Below are 25,356 nucleotides of genomic sequence, written 5' to 3'. Positions count from 1 at the left end.
CGGAGCTATCTTACCGGGTTCCCCCCTGAGTTCCCTCATCTTCTCCATTTCAGGCTCCCCGTTGCTCTAGTCAGAGGCAAGGTCGTTGACAGCTAGGACCGGCTGGATTGCGCACCATCAATTGGCGTCGTCTGTGGGAACGCTTCTAAAAGCCTCCCTCTAAAACTTCCGTAACCTCCTCTTCTTCCAAAAACTCCAACGCCCACGGCTTCCTCCAATAATGCCAGACATGGCACAAAAATGACCACCACCGGGGAACAACTCCAAGTTCCCGTGGTGTGCATCGGGCAGTTCACCATCCCTCTTTCAGTGGATGGGATCCCTAGCTTGAATGCGCCACAAGCAGTGGCGCCCCTGAACCTTCTTGCCTTGAACGTCCCTCTTCCACTCCCTATCGAAGCAACCTTCGCTGAACCAACTGTTGTCCCATTGGCGACCTGCCAGAACCAGCTGGACGACCTAATGCAATGCATGTGGGCAATGCAAGCCCAAATGCAACAATTCCAGCAACATCAACTCCAACAGCACTAGGTACTACACCACTTCTCCCAACACCATTATCAGCAACAGTTCCCTCAGCTACCCATGAACCAGTCACTGCTTTCACCTCGGCATCCTATTCTGAAGCCGGTTAAGGCCTCCCCTCAAGGTGGACGCCTTTACCGAGGAGAAGCTTCCCAACTCCAGAACCCCCTAATAGCCAGGCCTCATCTCCAAGCCGAAAGCAAAGAAAAATTACCTCCACCTCCACCTCGCAGCTCGCAGGTGGGTCGGGAACCTCGCCCACAAAGTCAGCACCTCGGCGCTCCAAGCCTGAGTTCCCACTAACGGAGAACCGGTTCAGCGCCCAAGCAGCAGACCAATATTCTGGGCCCATCAAGCTCGACAACATAGAGGCCAGCAACGCCAGTACCAGGCTCGCTCAACAACGAAGGCTCCAACGAAGTTGCCGAATTGCTACCCGTGTCCTACCCGAGCTCAGAGGCAAGGAAGAGACGAGCTCAGACGAGGTAAAAACTGCCCCAATTCTCTCAGTTCCTTCTTCCCGCGCATCAGAACTCCTGGCAGTCCCCATGCCTAGAGACTTCAAGCTTCCATCTTTGGACAAGTATGATGGGTCCTTTGACCCCAACGACCACGTCGATGCTTTCCAGTCACAAATGCACATTGCTAGGGCCAATGAGTCATGCATGTGCGTGGCCTTCACCACCACCTTTGGGGGGTGGCCCGCACCTGGTACCGGAACCTAGTCCCCGGGTCAATAAGAAGCTGGACCCAGTTCGTGTAGGTCTTCATCGCACGCTTCGTTACCAGCAAGCAGTGCCCCATGACCGAGGAAAGCATCTCCGGAGTAGTCTAGAGGGAAGGAGAATCCATCAGTGGCTACATCAAGCGGTTCAATGAAGCATGCTTGCAGATATCGCGATTGGACCCCGTAGTACAACTCACGGCGGCCAAAAGAGGGGTAACGCACAAGGAGTTCAAATGGCACATGGTGGCTAGCCAGCCAGCGACCGTGGCCGATTTCCTAAAGCTCGCGGACAAGTTCATGAGAACAGAGGAGGAAATCAACCAAAGAACCGAAGGCAGGGTCGAGAAAAGAAAACGGGAAGGTGAGCCCTCCAACCCAGGCGACAGAAGAAACAAGGCCCGGGAGACGAAGGCAAGTTAGCCATCCCGAGCCCCCTTGGCAGTTCGAATGGATTACACGCCGTTAAACACAAGGCGGACTGATATCTTGATGACGATCAAGGACGCCCCCTACGTAAAGTGGCCACCTCGCCTAAAGAGTAATCCAAACGAGAGAAATAAAAATCTATACTGTAGTTTTCATAGATATCACGGTCATAGTACCGAACAATGTAATAATCTCCGAGATGAGATAGAGGGACTCATCCGTCACGGATACTTGAGAAATTTTGTACAACATAATGATAATAATAAGGCAGGTCGACAAGGGGAGCACGAAAAGGATGCCCCCGAGTCCAGCAGCAGACTGGCCGAAGCCTTGCAGCGACTGCCTCCAGAAGAGAGGCCAGTTCGGGGAACCATCCATGTAATAGTGGGAGGTTCGGTGGTAGCAGGGTGCACTTCGGCAGCAGCACGAACGTCAGTTCGCGAGGCAGCCCGAGAAGAACAGAACCCTCTTAAGAGGACGAAGACAGAAGAACCGATCTTTTTCACGAAACTAAGGATCAACGACTTTGAAGTCTGGCGCGTACTTGTGGACTCAGGTAGTTCGGCAGACATCCTCTTTAATTCGGCGTTTGACCAACTACAGTTGCAGAGAAGCGAGTTGAAACCCGCAAACACTCCTCTCGTGGGCTTCAACGGAGAGGAAGTCAGGCCCCTGGGGCAGATCACAGTACCTGTGGAAGTCAACACATGGCCTTGCGCGGTCAGGCTCAACCACGATTTCCTGGTGGTCGCGACCCCCTCCCCATACAATGCCATAATAGGGCGGCCAATTACGCATATTCTGCGGGCAATGGCCTCCACCTACTATCTGGCAATGAAGTTCCCACGGACTTCGGTGTGAAGGTAGCGCGGGGCAACCAGCTTGAGTCCTGCAAGTGTTATGTTGCCGCCCTGAAGGGAAAAACAAAGGCAGCCGACGATCTCGAACTGGAGCGGCCTACGGAGCAGGGCGAGGAACGAGCTTTACCCATAGAGGAAACGGTCGCGATTTCGACCTCGGCTACAGATCCGGCTTGAACGCTACAGATCGGTGCTTCCATCAAAGAGCCTCTATGAACTGAACTGGTGAGTTTCTTACTTCAAAATTTAGATATTTTTGCATGGTCTGCGGTCGATATGCCCGGTATTGACCCTGACCTTATAACTCACAAACTTAATACTGACCCTGTAGTCAGACCCATTAGACAGAATAAATGCAACTTAGCCCTGGAGCGCTGGAGGGCGGTTGACGAGGAGGTCGAAAAGCTCCTCGCAACGGACTTCATAAGGGAAGTTCATTACCCTAGCTGGGTAGCCAACCCAGTGCTGGTGAAAAAAGCAAACGGCAAGTGGTGCATGTGCGTCGACTACACCAACCTGAACCGAGCTTGCCCAAAAGACTGCTTCCTCCTTCCCTGAATTGACCGTCTAGTGGACGCGACCTCGGAACATGAGTTGCTAAGCTTCTTGGATGCCTACTCGGGTTACAACCAAATCAGGATGGACTAGTCCGATGAGGAAAAAACCAGCTTCATAACCGAGTTCGGCCTGTACTGTTACAAGGTCATGCCCTTCGGACTGAAGAACGCTAGGGCGACCTTCCAAAGACTTGTAAATAAGCTTTTTTGGCCCCTAATTGGCACGAAAATAGAATGTTATGTAGACGACATGGTTGTCAAGACGCAGTTCTCACAAGAATTAATACAAGACTTAGATTCTGTCTTCCAAATTCTAGGTCAATTTAGCATGAAACTGAGCCCCAACAAATGTGTCTTTGGTGTCACATTGGGTAAGTTTCTAGGGTACATTGTCAACTGGCGCGGTATTGAGGCCAACCTGGACAAGATAAAGGCCATCCTAGATATGAGACCACCCCGAAAAGTAAAAGAGGTTCAGAGGTTAAACGACCGCACACCCGCTCTGAGCCGCTTCATGTCCAAATCGGCAGACCGTTGTCTGCTTTTCTTTAAGGCAATCAAAGGCAAAGGGTTCGAATGGACCCAAGACTGTCAGCTCGCATTCGACGAGCTGAAGAGCTACATCGCCACTGTGCCAACCTTAGCCATGCCCGAGGAGGGCGAGGTCTTAGAACTGTACCTCTCATCGAGCGACGAGGTGGTCAATTCGATACTAATAAAAGAAGTAGATAAGGTCCAACGGTCCATCTATTATGTTAGTAAAATTCTGCAGGGGGTAGACGCGAGATACCCGCAGATAGAAAAGCTAGCATACGCACTAGTAATTGCAGCTCGGAAACTCCGCCCATATTTCCAGGCTCATATCGTCGTCGTCTTGACAGACAAACCTCTGGGGCAAGTCTTACTCAAGCCCAAGGTTTCCAGTCAACTGACGAAGTGGGCCATCGAGCTCAGCGAGTACAACCTCCAGTACAAGCAACAGACTGTCATTAAGGCCCAAGCCTTAGCAGATTTTATCGCCGAGTGCACGTTTAGCCTCGAAGCCCCCGGGCCGGTTGAGCCCGAGATCCCCAATTCGGGTGAACCCAGAGCTCCCAAGCCAATAAAGTCTGAACCCCGTGAAGTAGAAGCTAGTGTGGCATCTCTCTTGGTTAGGCCAAGCGCGAACTGGGATGAGGAGCCCTGGATCCTTCACGTAGATGGCTCCTCGAACCAATAGAGCAGCGGGGCTGGAATAGTCCTATGCGGCCCGGGTGGCGCAAAATTGGAATACGCACTATGCTTTGAGTTCGCGGCATCCAACAAGGAGGCGAAGTACGAGGCACTGATAGCCGGGTTGGACCTAGCGCAAAAGGTAAGAGCAAAGCAGATAGTCATCTGCCGTGATTCCCAGCTCGTGGTCAACCAGGTTACGGGCGAGTACGAAGCGCGCGAGCTCTCTATGATCGCAAACTTGGCAAAAGTAAAAGAGGCTCTACTCAACTTCCGATCACACTTCATCAGGAAAATCCCGAGGTCAGAGAACACTGAGGCCGACGCCCTATCCCGGTTATCCAGCATGAGTCACAACACCATGAGAACCGTGTACATAGAGGACTTACCTCGGCCTAGCATTCTCGGTGGGGTAGAGGAGGTCGTTCTCGTCCTTGAAGCAGAGCCGAGCTGGATCGACCCACTCGCGAGCTTCTTGGTAGATGGAACCCTCTCTGCGGACCACAACGCAGCCAACGGTCCTACATGCTCCCCTACTTGCGTGACGAACAGTTGTACCGACGGTCCTACACGCTCCCCTACTTGCGTGACGAACAGTTGTACCGACGGTCCTACATGCTCCCCTACTTGCGTTGCCTGTGACCTATCGAAGCCGAGCTTGTACTCCGTGATACTCATGAAGGTCTGTGCGGCGAACACCTGGGGGGCAGAGCCCTTGCCCAAAAGGCACTTCGACAAGGATACTACTGGACAACGATGAAGACAGAAGCTGTCGAGCTTGTCAGAAAATGCGAGAAGTGTCAGAAGCATGCCAACATCCACCATCAGCCTACTTTCGACCTCAAATACCTCACCAGCCCATGGCCCTTTGCACAATGGGGCATCGACCTCTTGGGGCCATTCCCGCCAGCAACATGTGGGAGAAAGTTCCTAGTGGTGGCAGTAGATTACTTCACAAAATGGATAGAAGCTGAACCTCTGGCAATAGTAACAACCCGAAACATACAGAACTTCTTTTGGAAGAGCATAGTATGTCGCTTCGGGCTACCTCGGGTATTGATCTCTGACAACGGGAAATAGTTCGAGGACATCAAGTTCCAAGAATGGTGCCAAAATATGGGAATTCGTCATAACTTTACATCGGTCGCACACCCGCAGGAAAACGGTCAGACAGAAGTAATGAACAGAGCCATCCTGCGCGGACTGAAAGCACGTCTAGACCGAGCTAAAGGGTTGTGGGCGGATGAGCTACCAAGTGTTTTATGGGCTCACCGGACTACAGAAAAAACCACCACGGGAGAGACCCCCTTCAACCTCACCTACGGCACTGAAGTGGTAATCCCAGTGGAATCGAAATACCTACACTACGGCTAGAAGCATATGACGATCAAACAAATGGAGACGAGTTACGTACAAACCTCGACCTATTGGATGAGGTAAGAGACCTCGCGCACATCCGAATAGTGGCCTACCAACAACAAGTAGCTTGGTACTACAACGCTAGAGTAAAGAAGCGGAGCTTCCGAGTCGGCGACCTGGTCCTCCGTAAGATTATGGTGCCCGAACCCGGTGTGGGCAAACTTGGACCAAATTGGGAAGGGCCCTACAGAGTAAAGAGAGCGCTCGAAGGGGCATATTAGCTCGAAACCTTAGAAGGCAAACAAGTACCCTGAGTGTGGAGCATCGTCAACTTGAGGCGATACTACCTATAGACCGCCAAGCGAAGTGGACGAAATCGCTACAAGAACCTAAAGGCCAGGATGCCAAGCTAACGGAGGAACCTCAGCATAGGAAAGCAAAGAAAAGTCAGCCAAAAGACTTAGGCGAAGCAGAGACTAAGTATTAAACACCGAAACAGGTCGTGCGAGTGAGTTAGCCAAAAGACAAGCAAAGAAAACCCGAGCAAGAAACAAATCAGGGATATTATTAGTTCAGAAAATATGTCAGTTCGGGAGAAAGAACAACCAACACTTAACTAAAAGAAAAGCCCATTTCATTACAAGATAAGGAAGAGTACATTTGATAAAAAAAATTTACAAGCCTGGAGATACTTCTTCCTCATCAGAAGGCACTTCAACGACACCCGAAGGTCCTGCCTCGCCCTCGAAATCCGGCTCGCCATTAGCTGCATTGGCCATCTCCTGTGTTATGCATGAAGTGGATATGGCACTAATATCGAGCTCGGGGTACGTGTTCCGGATCATCCACCGGCTCAGTTTAAATCCTCTTCTGTACGAGTCCACCATCAGGTCGTCAAAGTGCGGTGAGGCGATGTACTCATCAACGGCCTTATTCTTGGCATCTTCGATACCTTGGGAAAAAATCTGCGTCCTCTCCCTAATGTCCTCCTAAAGGTATTCGACCTAATGCTGCAGATCCTGCCTCAGGTCTTCCATATGCTTCACAACTACCCCCATGGCCTCGGCATCCCTATGAGACCTCGCCTGCCTGGCCATAGCAACATGAGCTGCCGCATCAGTAGCGCGGGTAGTCGCCTCGGTAGCACGGAAAGCCTCTTCGGCAGCTCGCACCTGCCTCGAGCTCCTCTCCACTTGGGCCGCCAAGGCATGAATAGAAGAGTTCACCTACCAAAAAGAACAAGTGATTAAGAGAACCACAACAAGAGGGATAAAAGCAAAGCCCAACAAAAAATCTAACTCACCACCATGGCATGAGTAGCAGCACAACAGGCGACCTGGTTCAAAGGAAGATCGGTCCACGCCGCGATCTCCTTGGGGAAGGTGGCCTCCCTACTCTTCTAAAGAGCGTAGTTCGGCGACAGCACGCTCCTGAACTCCCCTTGAGCTCCCGAGCCTAAGGGCCCAGCTCGCGTATGAGCAGACCCAGAGTAAGCGGGAGCACTAGAGTAGGCGGGGGCGCCTGTGTGAGTAGTCTCGGCATAAGGGGCCCCTACCGCTTCTTGCATTGAAGAAGCCACCTCGGGCTCCCTGGGTGGATCCTCCGACGTGTAGCCTGGTACATGAGGCTCCGCATCCTAGGGCAGCTCGGCACGAGTTCGCTTGGAAACCCACTTTATCCTCTTCATGCCTTGGAACAGGTGCCCATCGCGAGTCTTCTCTGAGTCCATCACACCTGCAAAAAAGAGTTCGACATCAGCAAAAACGAAAGAACAAAGCGAAACAAGAAACCTCTGAGCAAGGAACCTACCTGAACTCAGGCCGGCCGCAATGAGCTTGGCCTCTGTCAAGTACTGATGGCATTTTAGCCCTAGATGTGCCCATTGCCGGGGGCCCTTCACCGTCGTTTTATCAAGCGTGACACCGGAGTCAGGGGCGGCCATCCCCCACCCAGTCTGGAAAGGCCACCCTTGTACACTTCGCACCCCGAAGTAGTCCCGCTTCCATACCGAGACCTTGTTGGGAAGTTCGTGCAAGAGCTTATAACCCAGACGAGGAGACAGGTAATACACCCGCCTACCCGTGGGAAGATGACCCACTTGTTTCCTAAGCATTAAAATAGAGGAGAATATCTCCAAGTCTTAAGGAAAGCCCTATTCGCAAAAAAGGGAGATTGTCCCCACCAAGTTACGAATGGAGTTCAGGTGAAGCTGGGTGACGGTAACACCGAAGTGGTTTATGACCTCGACAAGAAGGGGGGTGGAAAGGCAGTCGCAGCCCCGCAGCGAGCTGCTCCCGGAATATCACGATCTCTTCAGGACCATGTTCCCAAGGAAAGCTACCCGAAGGAATGAAATAGGCGTACTCCCCAGGCAAGTTGTAATAGGTAATAAGGGATTGGAGCCCCTCAGGCGTCATGGTCGAAGGACCAAACCTGTCTAAAGCGACCCGGCCTACATTCTCAAGCTCTTCCTCAAGTTCTACCTCAGGTTCGATAAGGCCATCAGGGGATGCAACTCGGTTCGTAGAACCTGCATCTGACCCACTTGAAGAACTGTCTGAGCTATCCAAGCTAGACATAGAGGAGAAAAGATGGATTCCAGGAAAGTACTCACCCGAAAAAAGGTTTGAACAGAACTTCAAAAACCAAAGGAAGCAAAAAACCTTGAACGCGAACTGAAAACCTGGACCGAGCTAAAATTTGGACGCGAGCTCAAGAAGCAAAATGCAGAAGTGACAAAGCGACTAGGGTCCCCTACTATTTATACCCACAGTAACCAAGAACCAATAGTGCAGATCAGAGCTAATCCGACGGCCCGCATTCGCGCTAACCGCACATCCCCTGAGACCGAGAAGTGATTGGCGCACGTCTTTCTGAAACTGATGAAACGCCAATGCACATCTTTCTGAAACTGACGAGACGACGACGCATGTCTTTTCTGAAACTGATAGAGTGGCCAGCGCACGTCTCCTCACCTTTCAAACGGCAGCGGCGCGTCTTTTCAAAATCAAAAAGACCTGCTATCACGTCTCCCAGCGGCGCGCTTTTTTGAAATTTGAAATAAGTGCGCGCCGCCATGTCTGTCAGCATTTGTAAGCAGGTAGGCGCGTCTCTTGCCTTTTGGGCACTCGAGAGACCCAAGGAACCCCGACAACGCATCTCGTGCTATCAAGATTCAAAGTACGAGACAAATCCACCTACCACCTTGCAAACTCCCCGCGCCAGGGCAAGACCCTTAGCGCGAGGAGTGGGGGGCAATTGATGAAGGAAGATTTGGCCCGACCTCATAGTTACGCAACACGTGGCAAAGGCAACAGCTCGGCACAATAGCACGCTTAAGGCGCAAGCACCAAAGGAACCAGCGGTCCGAACTCCCTACTAGGAGCCCGAACTCTCCCTTAGGCCCCAAGCCTAACCCGAAGGGCAATTAGCTCGAATTGGCTTGCCCTATGACAGTTCGGGACACACACCTCCGAACTGGCCTGCCCTATGACAATTCGGGACACACATCTCCGAACTGGCCTGCCCTATGGAAATTTGGGACACACCTCCGAACAGGCCTGCCCTATGGCAGTTCGGGACACACTTCCGAACTCAAGACTTCACCTCGCTCACCACTCCAGCACTTCGCCTCCAGAATGCCAAACTGAACAAATCGTACCATGCTTGACACCGAGAAAGTTCATATCCAGGGGCGGCGCACCTGACTGACTTGGGATCTGATGCTTGACAACCGCACTTCAAACGGCCACCTACCACCGCCATCTCCAGTTACATAGATGGCTTTGACAAGGAGCAGTGGCGGTTTTGTCCCAGCAGAAGGGATGATACCCGAACTGGCAGAAGCACAGAAGTGATCATATCCGACCTGACAAAAGCCTCGGAGTGAGTGCCGAAGTGGTTATAAAAGGCCCCCTACCCCCAACAACAAGGTATGTGAACTTTGCGCCATCTAGTATTTATCTTGCCTTTGAGAGAATACTAACTTGAGTTTCGGAGCTATCTTACCGGGTTCCCCCCGGAGTTCCCTCATCTTTTTCATTTCAAGCTCCCTGTTGCTCCAATTAGAGGCAAGGTCGTTGACAGCTAGGACCAGCCGGATTGCGCACCATCAATTACCATTTTAACCTTCATAGAAAAAAATAAAATATATACAAAATAAATTAAAGGTGTTTATATATTACCATTTTAATATTTAGACATGAAGAAAGGAAAAAGTTCAAAAAATATTTTTAAATATAAAATACATAAAAGTTAATACATATATAAAATATTATAGAAATTGCAAAAAAAAAATAAAAAAATATTTTCAAATTATTGAAACTATATAAATTGAAAAACAAACTCAGAAAATAAAAATTGTAGAAAAAACACAAAAAATTATAGAAAAAAACAGAAATTATAAATAAATAACAAAATTACAGGAAAATTTATAGATTGTAGATAATAGAAAAATGTAAAAATAAAACAGAAATTATAAAAAGCATTCAAAATTCTAACAAAACACTAAAAATGGAAAAAAAAAAAGAATTGAAAACTGAAAAAGACCATTTTCCCTCTAACTCACCATTTAAGGGTAATTTGGTCATGAAAATTATTGTTTATGCTAACATGAACACCTTTGTAAAAAAGCATTAACAGTGCACTAACGGAAGGTGAGTTTTGGAAAATAAAAACTTTCTGACATGGTGAGTTTTAGACATTTTGAAAAGTTGTGGTGAGTTTAAGAGAAATGCTGAAAACTCATTGTGAGTTCTAGACAATTTCCCTTATGTATATATCTAAATACATATCTATATATGTATGTATGAATGTGTATAGTTGGACCAGGCTTGGGTTGTTACAAGTTTGGGCCGGGCTTGGATTAGGTTTGAACTACCTAAGGGATAGGCCCAAGCCTAACCCCCCCCCCCCCAAAAAAAAAAAAAAAAGAAAAAGAAAAAATAAAAGAAAACTTGAAGCTTTGTATCAAGCCTAGCCCGAGTACTGAAAATCCAAACCCAACCCATGTAAGATTTCAAATTGGATTGGTTTAAGCTTGAATTGGGTCCACCCAAGTTGCACCCATATGTATTAGGTATGGCAAATTTTCCCATAAGGCAAGGCCCTGATTTGTAAATGAGGCTGGTTTTATTTGTTCTTTAATAGGAATGGGACAAGGATGGGTATGCATATAATCCCCAAATAAAATTTGCTTTAAATTCATTGATAAATTATTAAAATATCTCTAAATTTAATATAAATTTCTAGAGTACTTACAATATTAAGGTGACTTAGGGTTCCCATAATCCTAATTTCACAAAATTCTCAAAACCCTAGGATCCACAATCCATTATCCCCAAATTCTCATATTCCCATTATAAGTAGGTGGGCTCGAGAGAGAGAGAGAGCTGATTTCCTCTAGGGCATGTGGCCTATTTATGCTATTTTCCATCATTCTAGAATCTTTTAGGTCTGTGCGGTCTGTGCAAATGGCTCCAACCAAATATGGACTGTCCTGAGTTGGATCGGTTCGGCTTGATTTAGGTTCAAGTTAGGTGAATAAGTGAACTAGGTCCCAGGTCTTTTAGAAGCAGACGGTCTTACACCCATTACACATTTACACCCACTTCTAAAATGCCCATTTTTTATGTATTTTTTTGGTGGTTGCCTTGGGGGCAGGCCAGCAGGGAAAAGTTGAGGATTCCCCACAGGGAGGGGGTTTTGGCTATGGGGTGGGGATGGGGTTCCCCACCTCAAACCCGCCCCATTATCATTACTAGACTGGGCCAATACTGGTTCCAGTTTCACTGTGGGAAGTTTATAAGCTTGACAGACCAACAAACCTAGCTAGCTAACGGAAGGAGCAGGAAGAAGAAGCCTTCAGATATTCCGTGAGTTAATTATTATTTGGGTTGATGAATAAAAAGGAAGACGAAAATGGTGGTGGTTGGTGTTCTTCCTGCTGTTCTTGGCATTCGTCAAACAAAATGCATGAACGTCTCCTTGGTACAGTGAAGTCATTATTGCAGAGACATTAATTCTGCAGTTGCTGATTGCTGAGAAGCAGTAGACCAGGCGGTTGAGTGTTGACTCATACTTTTCTGGGATTCATTAGATGGTTTTGGTGGTTCCAACTTCCAACTTTATGTTTTTGTGGAAGGATGCTGCTTGCTGCAAGCATTCTACAGATTACATCTTGCTCATCTGTATTTTTGCCAAATGAGTTTGTCGTAGCAATTAAGAGCTTCCATATATGCAGGATCGGTGCCAGATAAGTTGGCTCTATTAACTGCAGGGAGTAAAGCTATCACTTATCAGCTTGAAATGGGGCTGTCAAGTTTGAACACAGAAAAACTAAACAAAATTCCCAGAAAAGAAGAATCCTTTGCCACACACACGTCGCAGTTCTATAATTGCACAACATGAGACGAGAAGACTCTTTGTTCCCAACTGCTTGCTTGCATAGAAGATGCTCTGCAGATGAGGAAGCAAAAAATTGCTTAAGACTGTTTTTCTTCCAAGTAAAGCAAATTTATGACCCAAACGATGGTTTTCTGTGTTTCTTTCCTGTCGTTCCAGTAATACTCAAATGTTTTTTACTGGGTCCTACTCTTTCTACACGATCAAAACCTGTGAATTTTCTTGTTATTGGAACCATTAATCTAGCTAGTAGGAGCTGTGTGATATATGAGGCCACGCTTGGTTGGTTTAGGCCAACCACAGCCTCTACCTAGATGGTTAGATGTTTCAATCATTTTTTAGTGTGGGTCCATTTTGGGGTACTTCAGCAACAAAAAATTACCATTGGGTGGGTCCTTGATCAAGCTCCAAATGGGCCGGTGCAGCCCAAACGGCTAATTCTTCAAACAGCAATAAATTCTCCACCAAAAGCTATTTAGGAAGAAATTTGTTGTATTGCTTACTAAAATATTAATTCCTTTTAGACTGCTAGTGCTAGATGTAGAAAACAAAAGACATAAAAAGAGGAAAAAAAACAAAAAACAAAAAACAAAAGAAAGAATGAAAAAGAGAAATTTCTGTTGCTGATACAGTTTTCTGCCAATTCACAGAACAGTGAAACAAATGGGGCCTCAATATTTTTTGTTTCTATCCGAAAATTGTCTTTGTTATAATAGCTTCCATGTATTTATTCTCTTGTTTTGAATAAAACATTAAAACATCTTTTCCAACAAATATTTGAATAATCTTTTCTTGAGAAATGTTCCTTGTGAGTGAGTAGTAGATTCATATATACAACAGGCCAACTTTGTTTAGTTTGTAGAAACCTCCAAAAACTGCACACAACCGAAAAGCTTGTTCAAATTACAGTACAAAAGTGAAAATTTTTGACATTACATTTCTCCTATCACTGAGTACTCTAATAAGCCAAAAGAAAAAAGAGTACTCTAATAATATTTTACATACATTTAATTCTGTGCAGGTGTGTGGGCTTTATGATTTACACTGTTAAGCTTTCATTTTATTATAAGTAGAGGAGTGAGCACTTCTTCCTTTCTGCAGCTAACATTCTTATGATGAAAAACAACTGCATTGGGGGGAAGGAATCCTTCATATTCTTTTCTTCTCTCAAACTTCTTTCTACATTGTTTCTTATACTTTTATGACTTTTCCAATTTCAGACTTCATTTTCAATTTGTCCATATAAACTCTTGATGAGAAGTGGACCATAATTAGAAACAAGTACCCTTAGCCCATATAAGAGAAGAAAATTTTGGTACATTCTTTCATCTTAGAGTTTTCCTTGACTGGATTTTTTAATGTATCTTTCTTGTTGAACCAAGTATGTATACAAATTCTTTGCACAGAATATTTTGATTTTGTCATAACCAAATTGCCATGTTTGGAAATGCTACCCTCCTAGCCTTACAACACATGAAAGGTTTGCAATCCTTTGTGGTACAAAACTACAAGCAGGCTAAAGAAAGTTGTTTTATGTTAGAACATGTAGTGGTGTTGGTTTTCTTAACCTGAAAATCTCTAGTGGCTTAATCACTTTGTGGTGTAGTGGGTGGTTTGGTTACTAATCTATGAGGCTAGAATTTAGTTATCTGAGTATCATGTATCTTTGTTGAGTAGGTTCCATTCTGATGTTTGATGACATGATTGCACTAGGATGTACTTGATAGAATCTAGGCTATTTATTTTATTTTCGTTTTTCTTTCTTTTGTCCGTTTGCTTCTCTGTGAAATGGACATAAGCTTTTTCAGACTGAAATATATTAGTTATTATTATCATCAAATAACTTTGCTTTGTGTTGTGGCTTATAATCTATTTTGGTCTGTCTTTAGTTGCAAGATACGGATATGAATTTTAACTTAAAAGCCAAACTTAAATGGTAGGAATTAGTGCATGGATGCCAACAAGATTTAAAAAAGACGACATACTTTGATAATGTTTGAAAAATGACTTTGGAAAATCAGAGTTTTTGAAAAGGGTTTTGTTTTTCATTCCCTACTTTTTTTTTTATGTGCAATCAAAGGGAGGCTTGATGTGACTGCCAAGGAAAATAAAAAGTTTTCATTATTTTGTTAACACTTACGCCTGAAGAAAAAATTGATCCATTTTACATAGAAACAAATGAAACAGCCTTTATTAACACCAAAAAGAAAAAGGTCATATAGTTTAATTTTCTGAAAAAATGTGACTTTGTGACTTTGTGCTTTCAAGAAAAACTGTGGCTGATGTTAATCGACAAAGGTAGACGCCTATAGTTTTCTGATAATTGACACTTCGAATGACAGTGGACAGCAAGATTGAATTCCCCACCCTCAAGTTGTGATGTTAATTGCCAATACAACTGGCTGGCTATCCTGTCCCAAGATTGGTGGTTGAGCCATTCTCTTCACTAGCTCCACCTCAGCAAGTTGTGACAGGGCTAAAGGCTTTCAAATAAAATGGCTAGCCCCTATGTCCCATCTCTCTCTCTCCATCCATCTTTCCCCACCCATAAGTCTCAGTTTGGAAGGAGTAAAATACAAATATGTAGATTATACAAAATCTTGTATTTTATATTATTTTGTATGTATTTATATTGTATATATTTGTATTTGTATTCTTTTCAAACCGAGCCTAAAGTGTAATAATCAAGAGTTTGTTTGGCGTGTTTTACCGTGTGGTCTTTCGATTGTTTATAAGTCGGGTAGATCGATTTTCGGTCTACTCCTCTTTGGTTCGTGGAAGATTTAGCCGTCAAAAGCTAGAATGCCAAAAAGACACGAAAAGCCCATTTTGGGCTGATTTTGAGAAATTCCAAATGAAAAATTTTTACGTCTTTCGCGTTTTATTCTTGCACAGAAAGACATGGAAAGACGCACGGAAAGATATGTATCTGCCAAATTAACTTCAGGCTGCTCAGATCTTCATGCAAAAGCTCAATGTATCTTTTGACTATCAAAGCTGGAACAAGATCTGCTCCTCACACATCACAGGCACATCCACCGTGCATTGGGAACATCTCCTGTGAATAATATTTTATAAGTACAAGAAATGTTCCCAATGTAGGGTAGAATGTGCATGTGAGGTCGGTGTGAGACACCCAATGTGAGGAGCAGATCTAATCTCGTCAAAACCATCAGAAGATCTTTCCAAAAAGATTTTCCAAACGGACCCCAAATAGAGCAGAGTCGAACTTTGGCATGTTGGTTCAATTAAAATACTGTTATGTTTGAATTTGGCTTTTGAGAAACTAATACATTTTTATATTTTATAAAGTATATTACTTTTATGCTTTTATAGGAAGAAGAAAACCAAGCTGAAGCTCTATATATGTGAGTTGCAATGTCTTTGGACTTGGAGCTATAGCTAAGAAAAATGGGTTCCATTCTGATCTTTTGTTGTGGTTTCACGAAAACTGAGCCCCAAGTTGGTCTTCGGACACATGCTTTCAAAGCAAATATGAACACAAGATATTGGTTATGCAGTGTCTTAATGTTTCTTTCAAAATGAACACATGTTCAGTATTTTGTTTGCTAAAGCGTACAATATTCAGTCCTCTAATTGAATCAATTTTCATTTTTTTTTTATTGTTTTTATTATTTACTTGCACTTTATGTTATGGGCTCGGGCGTAGGATCTCATCACGGGTCGGTTTACGGGGAGAACCTCTTGCTTCCCCTTACGTCTTCTCTTGCGTGTAGACTCTATTGTGAAAAACCAAATGGTGATTTGTCCAAGAGACCACCCGAACTCTCCTCACTCTTCTCTTGACTGAAAACTGAATACTTTATTCCCAAATCATAGCTCCTTAAATAGGAGATTACAAGAGGAGACTCCTTACTCCATTCGACTAAGCTAGGACAATCCAACTTTAAATCAAACTCCTACTTCTAACAGAACTCAATTCTTATCTCTAATAGATAAGTAAGAACAGAACTAGATAAGTAAGAACAAAACTCCCACTTCTAACCGACTTCTAATAGATAAGCTGGAATAAGTAAACTATTAGCGAGCTGGCAAGAAGAGTTGACGTGGCAAGATAAGATGCTGTGTGGGCCTCCCTCTCTACTGCTGCTGGCGGCGGTAATTCTTCCCATGAATGCATCCACAACATTACTGCCCTTTTGGACTATGAGCTTGTCCTCAAGCTTGAATTTAGGATGGTTGTCGGGAAATACTGTCAAAGGAATCCCGGATAGGTGGAATGACCTTGCCCTCCTAGATCGGGTTCCAATGAAAGGGGTTCATCCTCATCTTCCTCTTGTTTCACCAGGAGGCAGAAAAGTCTTTTGCACTTGTGCCCTGCTGAGTAGAGTTCATCGCAATTAAAACATTGCCCCCCGCCCTGCGCTTTGCCATCTTAGCCCTGGACAAGTGCTTAATAGGGGGTGTAACGATGCTACTCCCCACACTGGATGCAGATCTGGAATTGGTGCTCATCTGTGGCTTCTGTCCTTGGCTAGCTGTTGGATACAGAGCCATTCCGAGTGGTTACGGGGATGCCCATGGTAATGGAGGCTGCCCCATACTGAAGGTTTCGTGATTGAGTTGCAGTTTGCGTTCGAAGGCGCGTGGTAGGTTCATGGCTGTGACCAGGTTGGGAGGGTGTTGCATCTCCACGTCCACTCTTAGGGGTTCTGCTAGCCCCACGGTGAACATATCTGATGTAGCGCGATTCGGTCACTCCTAGCTGGCACTTGAGTGGCTCTTGAGAGAAATCTGGAACGAGAGGGAAGAAGAAGAACTCCTGGGGGTTTGCCCAGCGGGAACACTCCGATGATTAAGTCAGTATTTTGTGCGAGAAGCAAAGGGAAAACAAAGGCTAAGAGTGAAGATTGCGCAGGTGATTCGAGATACCTTGTTCCTTGAGAATAAGCCCCTTATAACTGAATTCCGTTGCTTCGGGCCATTTGCTTCTGACAGGGCAGGTATAACCGCCACTATCAGTCTGCCACAGCCGTTACTGGCAAGGCTGAGGTGGCATGCGCGGGGCCGTCATTGTAGGGTACGTGCCTGTCAGGTGTGAGACACCTTTCTGAAGGTGACAGACGCGGTGCTTTCTGACGAGGGACAGGTCTAATGTCCACAGATTTGTCAGGTACGACGATCGAGCAGAAAGCCTTCCTACGGTATGCTGAGCTACCCTTCTGCGAATTACCCTGAGCCGGGCTGTCTCTTGAATGACGAGCTGCCCGTAGCAAGTTATGCCGAGCTAGCTGACCCGAGGTGTCCATGCCTCGGGGTGTCTAGAGATGGATCGGTGTGTTCCTGTTTAGGAGTGACTCGAGGTCCATTGGGGGGAGCTCGGGCCTTTAGACAAGTCAGGGTGCCCCAAACTCGGGACCCCCCGAAGTGCCTTAACCTCGGGGAGGAAGTGCGGGTAAGACGGCTTTCGACGAGTGGCTTACCTGCCCAATTTTCGAGCTAAGCTCGGTGGGACTTTCCCTCCGAGTTGTGGTCACGTGTACCCGTGCTGCGAGGTCGGGCCAAATCACCCTCCATCAATTGCCCCCCATGCAGCGATGACCCAGCGCGGGGAGGTCATGATGCGCCGGGTGGATTTGGCGTTGGTATTCACGCCGCTTTGTCGCGCGCTCCGTCTAGCTGGACCGTTCTAGCGCCCGGTTTAATAAAAAAAGACTCAAGTCGTGTCTGGATTACGTGCGGATCTCATGCGATTTGGACTTCACGGACGTCAAAAACGCGTTATTCCATTTTCGCCTCGAGGAACCCGTAGCTTTGGATATGAATAGGGGGACCATTGGCCATTTTCTTCGCCACAAAGCTCTCGTCATTAGTGTTTGAGCTCTCATCGGAGGCCTCTTAGCTCGGGTCTTCCGATTCGTCCTGTTCTCCCAGTCCAATTGCGTTTCTTTTGGTGAGTCCCCCTGAGCTTCCTTCCCCTTTTCAATTTGTTTCTTCCCTTTAGTTCGCTATGTCGTTTAGTGTAGGCAGCCTTATCAACGAACCCGAGGTGGGTACCTCGGCTCAGGGTGACTCCTTTGCTGCCCAGCCATCCGAAGTACGGGTGGCTTTGGGTCATCTGGCATCCACTTCCCACCGAGGTCGGGAACCAGATAGTTTGGGCCTTCTATAATGACTTCGGAGAGGCTTCAGGACCTCATACAGAGGTTCCGCCTCCCTAAGGAATACTCATATAGCCTTCCCACCGGCAACTTCCCATGGGAGCATAGTCCTGGTGAGATCATGATCTTCAGGGAGCAACTGATAGCCGGGCTCTGACTTCCTCTTCACCCTTTGATTGTTGAGGTGTTGGTAGACTTTAACATCACCCTGGACCAACTCCATCCAAACTCCATATGGAATGTAGTGGGGTCCATATCTCTTTGCTTTGATAGTTCCCTCTCCATAGATTTAGATGTTCTTAGTACAATTTTGGCTATAAAGAAGAGCGCTTCAGGCGCTCTCCCTGGGTACAGGCGATCCTACTACCTGTCCCCCCGCCCGGGTTTCAAACTCATGCACAAACTCCCGAGCAAAGACCCAGCTTGGAAGCGGGATTACTTCGTAGTCCGGAGCAGTATGGGGTGGCCCTTCCCCACCAATTGGAGGATAGCCGTTCAAGACCCCGGTGTCATCCTAGACGGGAAGACCAAGAAGGTGCTCTAGTCACTGGCCCAGCTCGGGTTGAATTATAAAGACTTCACTTCTGAGGAGAAGCTCGAGCCCGGGTAGGTTTTCCTCCATTTCGGCTTTCTGTTCGTATGTTCACTTCGGGTTGTTGATGTCGTGTTTCGCTGCAGGTCCCATGGAGGCGGAGAGAGTAGGCAACCAGAAGCTCTTCCACCAGATGAAGAGAAAGAAACGCGTAGCCAAGAAGGCGCATGTTGAGTCTCCACGAGCTTCAGCCGAGCCCCAACCTCTGCAGACTTCTGCCTCGGGGCCCGAGGTGGTAGCCGCGCCTGTCGTCGACTTGGAAGAAGGGGCCGTGCCTAAGAGGCCCGAGGTGATGGCAGAACATGCGGTTAGGCCTACCGAGCCCACTGCCAAGCCCACCAGACCTGCTGGTGAAAGCGTTGCCGAGGCCATTTCTGCTTTGTTTTTGGTTTTTTTTTTCTGATATTGACATTTTCAAGAAAAAAAAAAAAAACAGAAGAACAAAAACACAAGCTTCAAAATGGTAAAACAGTTCCAATCTTCATCAACATAAGATGCATCATAAAACGGATAAAAGGGATACAAGAACAAAGTAAAAGAGATCGAAAGGTCAAATGTTTCAAGGAAAATAGTCGGTTCCAATTCGGCCAGTTCATATTTATTGGGGGCTAAGTTTGACTTATACCATTCCGTTCCAACTGGGACCCACAACAAGCTCCACATCATGATGATGGGTGGCATTCATTTGGCACATAGCAAGGAGAAAAGAATCCGACAGTCTACAACAGGACAACACACCACTGAACGTTATTATTGATTTATTGCCCCATTTTTTCGGAATAGATCATCTTTCAACCTGAAACCCAACAAAATGGTCGGTCAAGATTGGACAAGCAAAGACTTTAATAAAAAGAATGCCAGATCCGACGATCGATCAGCTCCTGGAAAGGGCCACCAAATGATCATCAAAACAACAGGTGGGCCCCAAAACTCTGAGTCCCGTTCAGTTGCTCCGTACTTCCCCAACTGAAGTACTGAACTGAACTAAAACTGTGCGGTAATGAAATTAGGGGGGAGTACCACCACCACCATGAGTCATGACTCATGACCACCGTTTCTTTTCATTCTCCCTTCACTTTCGACTTTCCCTCTGAAGCTAACGGTCCCCAAATTAATAAGGGTACTCCACCGGAGCTTTATCCGAGGGTTTGAGATTGGGGTGCATTATAACAACAGTCGGCCCTAGGAGTACGAAGTTACCGTTGAAACGGAACATTCCGTCACGGCACAGAACACGATGAATAAATCATTCTTTGTATGAGGAGTTTCTTCAATTTTGGGCCACTAAATAATGGGTCCCAGCCCAATCGTCAGCCCCGGAGGCCCAGACATGTCGCAGAAACGAGTCCGTAAACGGTACACGGTTCCAACTTCCGAGACGGTATGAACGCTATCAAAGATGAAGGATTGTACCGATGTAGATGGGGAATGTCCTAGATGTCCGTTAATGAGGGCTGCGGCCCACGCACGCAGCGAGACAAAAGCTGACCTAGCTCACATGTCCTCCTTTATCGTGCGCGGCATCCGATGCCTTAAACCACGCTAAACTGCGCCTGTCAGTTTCTACCGCAGGAATCTTGAGAGTTGTGCCCCTTTTGGGCCATCCACCTGATCTGGGGTTGCATGTTCTTTTACGCGGTCTTTGGTCCTCAACATGTACACGTGGCAAGTTATGGCTCAAGAATGCTTACTTCATGCACGGCCCACTGGAAGGTTATGTTTGTTTGCTAGTATTTAATGGTAAATTGAGTATGATTGCCACGTTCATGTGCAGTTGTATTGGGTTTTATAGCAATTGAAGATAGAAAGTATCAATTATTTGGGCTAATGATACCCTCGTGCAATGCAGATAAGCAATTTACCCGTGTGTTGCCGATAAAGCTCTTTCCCTTCCACATCTCTTTTTAGTCAAATAACTTACGGAAAACCTATAAATATTTAAATTGTTAAATATTCCATTTTATGCACCAATGTTGACCTATGAATTGCTATCAATTTCGAATCGGCACCTACCCCCAATTATTTTGAGTCTAAAAATTCTGACCCTGCTGAATCGTCATTCTCCTACCAATTTATCATACAAAAATGCTGAAATCTTATTTATCTAAACAATTTTTTTTTTATCTAAAATACATTTACCGAGATAAATATATATATTTAAACAAGTAGAAACAACCGATGGTATAAATAAAATGATGATGCGGTGTGTGTTTTTTCTGCTGCCGTTTGAACAAAAGACTCCGATTCAATTTGTGTTGCAGCCATAGAGGGAAAATGAAGATGAAATATGGGCTGGGCTGTGGGGCCTGTGTGTATGCGCCATGAAAGAATATTTTGAGTGGACTAAAAGGAATTAGTTATGAATTTGGGTCCAATTGGTTATGATTCCATCCGTGTATTGGTGGACACAATAACTTCATGGAGACGTGTGATGCATATAGTCAATTCATTGCAAATGATTACAGTCATCCAATCGCCCCATTTTTTTCTTTTCTTTGTTACTACAACTCTCTGCAACAGGGAGATGGGTCAGTGATGGGATTCAGTCACTGCAAGGCCCGCTTGAACAACCATCATAGCTGTTTTCGATGCAATGCTGTTCGAACAGTGTTTGAACGGGCCTCGCAGTGACTGAAGCCGATCTCGATGGGTCATGGAGTCAATGATCATGGTTGCCTCTTCTCGATCACTTTTGGTTTGATGCTTAATTAGTGGAAGTTTTGGTGGCGTGGTGTCTCTGATTTGGTCCAGGTCCAGTTGCTTTGGTGCAACAAAGATACTTTTATAGTTTACAGCGAAAAAAGTACAAACAGATGGTATGCAACTATGCATGCTAGTCCAACACCTTGATTCAACCATTTCGATGGATCCAAAATATGGAGAATTGTTTATTTTGGAAGCAGGTTTTATATGGTCTACTGTCGACAACTTTCTCTCAGACTCTTCTTCTCACTGTACCTTCTGCATAATATGAAACAAGAATTGTATTTGGATTTAATTCTATTTTTTGTTTGTTAAACGTTGCTGCCAGATAGGATATTTCCTGGGGCAATAATAACAACTTATGTTTTGTATCATCTATTTTCAGCACTTGTATCCATTATAGGAAGTACATGTCACTGTCACATTATGTTATCGTTGGTAGCAACAAGCTTCAAATTGAGAAAACGTCAAATTTGATGTTTCCCCATATCACACCTTCTCAATTTTTAAGACATGGTTTAGAGCACCGTTTTTTATGGAAAAATGGTTCAAAACATGTTATTGTTTTCTGAAGCACCGTTTTTCAACGTGGTGCTGATGTGTCACCGCCATAATTACCAAGCACGCTAATACTAATATTTTGATGGTTTTGTCTACTTCCAATGAATACACCCAATCTTTGCCAATACACACTATTGGATTTTTTCTTTGGTTGAAAGCTAAAATTCATTTCACCTAGGCTCCGTTCATTTTTCGGTAAGTTATTGATTCGGGTAAAGTGTATTTACCCATGTTCTTTTATTTTTCAAGTAAATAAGATAATAATCATTTTAGCCATAAAGATTCTATTATCAAAAGGGACAATTTTATCCCATCCAAGTGTTAACAACTTTCCCTTAAATGGAAAAATTAATTTATCCACGTAAGAGACGTGTATCACTTACTCAATATCATATCTTTTCTATATCACTTTTTTTCCACTAATTGCGATTCTCTATTAGACCACCTTCTTTGGGATTATGGACTTAGCCATGATATATGCAGAAATTGGTTGAGCCATCCGTTTAACCAAAGTTGTTCCATCTTCCATGTGCAATTCAGCTAGGATTATTAGATTGTTGTTTTATACTTTTATTCTGCACTTAGATTACCATCTTCTGAAAAGTTTCAATCTTTCTTTTTGCCAATTCATAGCTTGGTTCCGGGATATTATCCTCATTTCCACCCTTTTTTGCCATTTTTTTTTTTAATTTTTGTTGTGGATATTTATGCTGAAAATATTAACTGCTTACTCATATATGGTGATATCCCCTTTACCTCTTGCTGGCAAAGAGTACTGACAAAGGATTTCCATAGGTGGGCCCTGTAGTAAAAGTAAGGATGGTAATTCGTATTCTCGTGTCGTGTTAAGGTAGGGAAATTTAGATCGGCATGAATATGAACATTTAATGGTGTCAAATTTTAAAACATGGATGAATAAAATTGTTCAATCCAATTATAAATAAAAAATAAATGGCATGTTTTACCTGAATTTGGAAAATAAAGATTTAATAATCATTATTTAAACAAATTCATAAAAGTCATTTAATAAAATCTTTACCTACTATGGTAATATTTCATCTAGATTTAATACTTGGAAGTTGGAACTTTGGATCATAAATAGATCATTTTCGAGTTAAATGAATCAATCTGAAATTAATTGGATTAATCATTGTGCTACAAATTTAACACGAACAAGATTAAGATAAACTGAAATCCACTAATTTTATTTATGAGGAAGTCCCATGTTAAATATTGCCGCCACTACTAAAAAAGGAATCGTCCAAATCTTCCATGCGGCATGCGCGTCAATTTAAGTGGGACCATTTCACCGTCAAGCTTTTGGGCTTTTGGCCCTATTTTATCGAATTTTGGAAGCTAGCCTTGGGCCCTGGCCCTTGTCACGTGAACCATTAAAAGCTCAAAACTCAAAAGAGAGGATAGTCCACTCCAGAGTCCAGACTAATAACAGGGAAGGCCTCTCCGTTTAGTCATCACTCAATAGTTGCTACTTACTTGGTACCTAATCGCAGGATCCTTTGCTTTTCTGGATCCCCAGATAGGAATGCAAAATTTGAACTGACGCAACAGTCCTGCCCTTAAAACCCTGGAAGGTGGTCTACTTGTATTAAGAATCCAGCAACGGATCCAATTCATAGGTAATCCAGGGCCGCAGGGCCCAAAACCAAAAGCAAGCAGTCAAGAACCTTCAGTCTTCAGAAACGAAACCCCCACACAACTCAAAGTCTCGAACAAACATTTTGGGTTTTCCATCCATCTCTGGCTCTGCTCCACCTTTGTCTCTTCCCTACATCCACCCACCCACCCACCGCACTTATTGGGTGGGAAAGAAGAGGTGACTGACTGACTGGTGAGGGGCCAGCACCCAGCAGTCAGCAATGGCGGACTATGAACACCCGGCAGTCCCAAAAGAAACAGCGCTACAAGCTCTAAACACCATAATCCAGCTCCACTTCGAGAAAACCTTGGAGAAGAAACGGGCCGTCGATCTACAAAAGAAGGAGCTTTGGAAGTTCTTCCAGTTCTTCTTCCTCTTCCTGGGCCTCGTCTTCGTTGCCCTGGTCCAGTCCCACCGGCTACAGTGCCGCCACTGCTGGGTCCCCATCGGCCTCCTCACCATGGCCCATCTCATCTTCTACGTCTCCGTGGCTCAGACTCTCCGCTGCATCAATGGCTTCAAGTACCAGCGGCGGTGCCACAAGCTCACGCTGGGGCTGGCGACGGAGAGGTTGAAACAGATCAAGATGAGGAGGAACAGCGAGCTGGCGGGCGAGACGGATGACTTCGAGATTCACTACCAGGAGCCTCCCGAGAGCTATTTTGGTAAGTTCAAGAGGAACTGGGCCATGCATTTCGGATTCCTGATCCTGATATACGGCTTCATGGTCTCTTCCTCTGTTGTCCTTCTCTGTTTCTGATCCAAACCCCACTTTCTTTATGAATGTTCTACACCGTCCCGGAATTGGACTCCTCAACGTCGGAAGTGGTGGGGATGGTTGTGTCGCCGGTGTTTTATGTGTGTAATTTCTGTAACGCCAAAACTTCAGTCTACAGATTCCGCCGAGTGCCGTCTTTTACGGTTTCTTCACGGCATTTTAATTTTATTTCCTCCATTTCATGGATTCTCTTAATCTCGTCCAATTCCATGAAAATCTGTACTGCTGAGAGAAATTCGGAAAAAGATAACTTTGATTATTAATCCATTTGAAATTTGGAAGTAAGTTCATTGTTCATAGTTAATACGCTCAGGAGCTGGAACTGACAAGGATTCACGAAGTACTAAACGATTTATTTATTTGTTTGTATGCATTTTTAAAGGGAAGCGATTTGGATTCTGAACACACCCCATTTATGATAAGCGGAGCACATCCCTCCGTTGTTTGCAACGATGAAAGTCAAAACATGGATGCGTCCAAATCACTCCCCTTAATTGGACCGAAGCAATGAAACTCCGTTGTTCCCCAGTCCCCACTGCTACTTCTTCTGCCAATGACTGGTTTACCAGAGAAGAAAGGTGCAATGAATGTGGGGGTTTGTGCAGAGACTCATTATGGCTTGCACAGTAGTAGGACTCCATTAATAAACCCAGAGAATCGTCTTATCATCAGTTGAACCAATTATATAACATTTTGATCATCCGACAAAGTGATGGCACTGCCTTATGGGTACCCATCTCTTAAATTATGAGTCTTTTGTTTTTTTTTTCCTTTTTGAATAAAACTGCTTTAATAAAAGAAAGAAACTGAAACCAACACACCCAGACCAGTCCCCAGCAGTAGAAAGAGACCTTCCGGTTTCAACAAGCTTGATG

The 25,356-nt window shown here is 45.1% G+C and overlaps 1 protein-coding gene across 1 annotated transcript; it reads left to right on the top strand.

The window, feature by feature from the left end:
• Positions 1–23,478: 23,478 nt before the first annotated feature.
• LOC148851603 (uncharacterized) lies at positions 23,479–24,766 on the top strand. Its single transcript, XM_088944562.1, has one exon. The coding sequence runs from the start codon at positions 23,924–23,926 to the stop codon at positions 24,461–24,463; it is 540 nt and encodes a 179-aa protein (XP_088800688.1). The 5' UTR covers positions 23,479–23,923; the 3' UTR covers positions 24,464–24,766.
• Positions 24,767–25,356: the final 590 nt, after the last annotated feature.

The sequence above is a fragment of the Nelumbo lutea genome, chromosome 5 (assembly GCF_056320005.1).
Source record: "Nelumbo lutea isolate HS-2025 chromosome 5, American lotus-T2T, whole genome shotgun sequence".
Lineage (NCBI taxonomy): Eukaryota > Viridiplantae > Streptophyta > Magnoliopsida > Proteales > Nelumbonaceae > Nelumbo > Nelumbo lutea.
The sequence above is the reverse complement of the archived record's forward strand: the minus strand, read 5'-3'. Positions and strand labels throughout refer to the sequence as shown.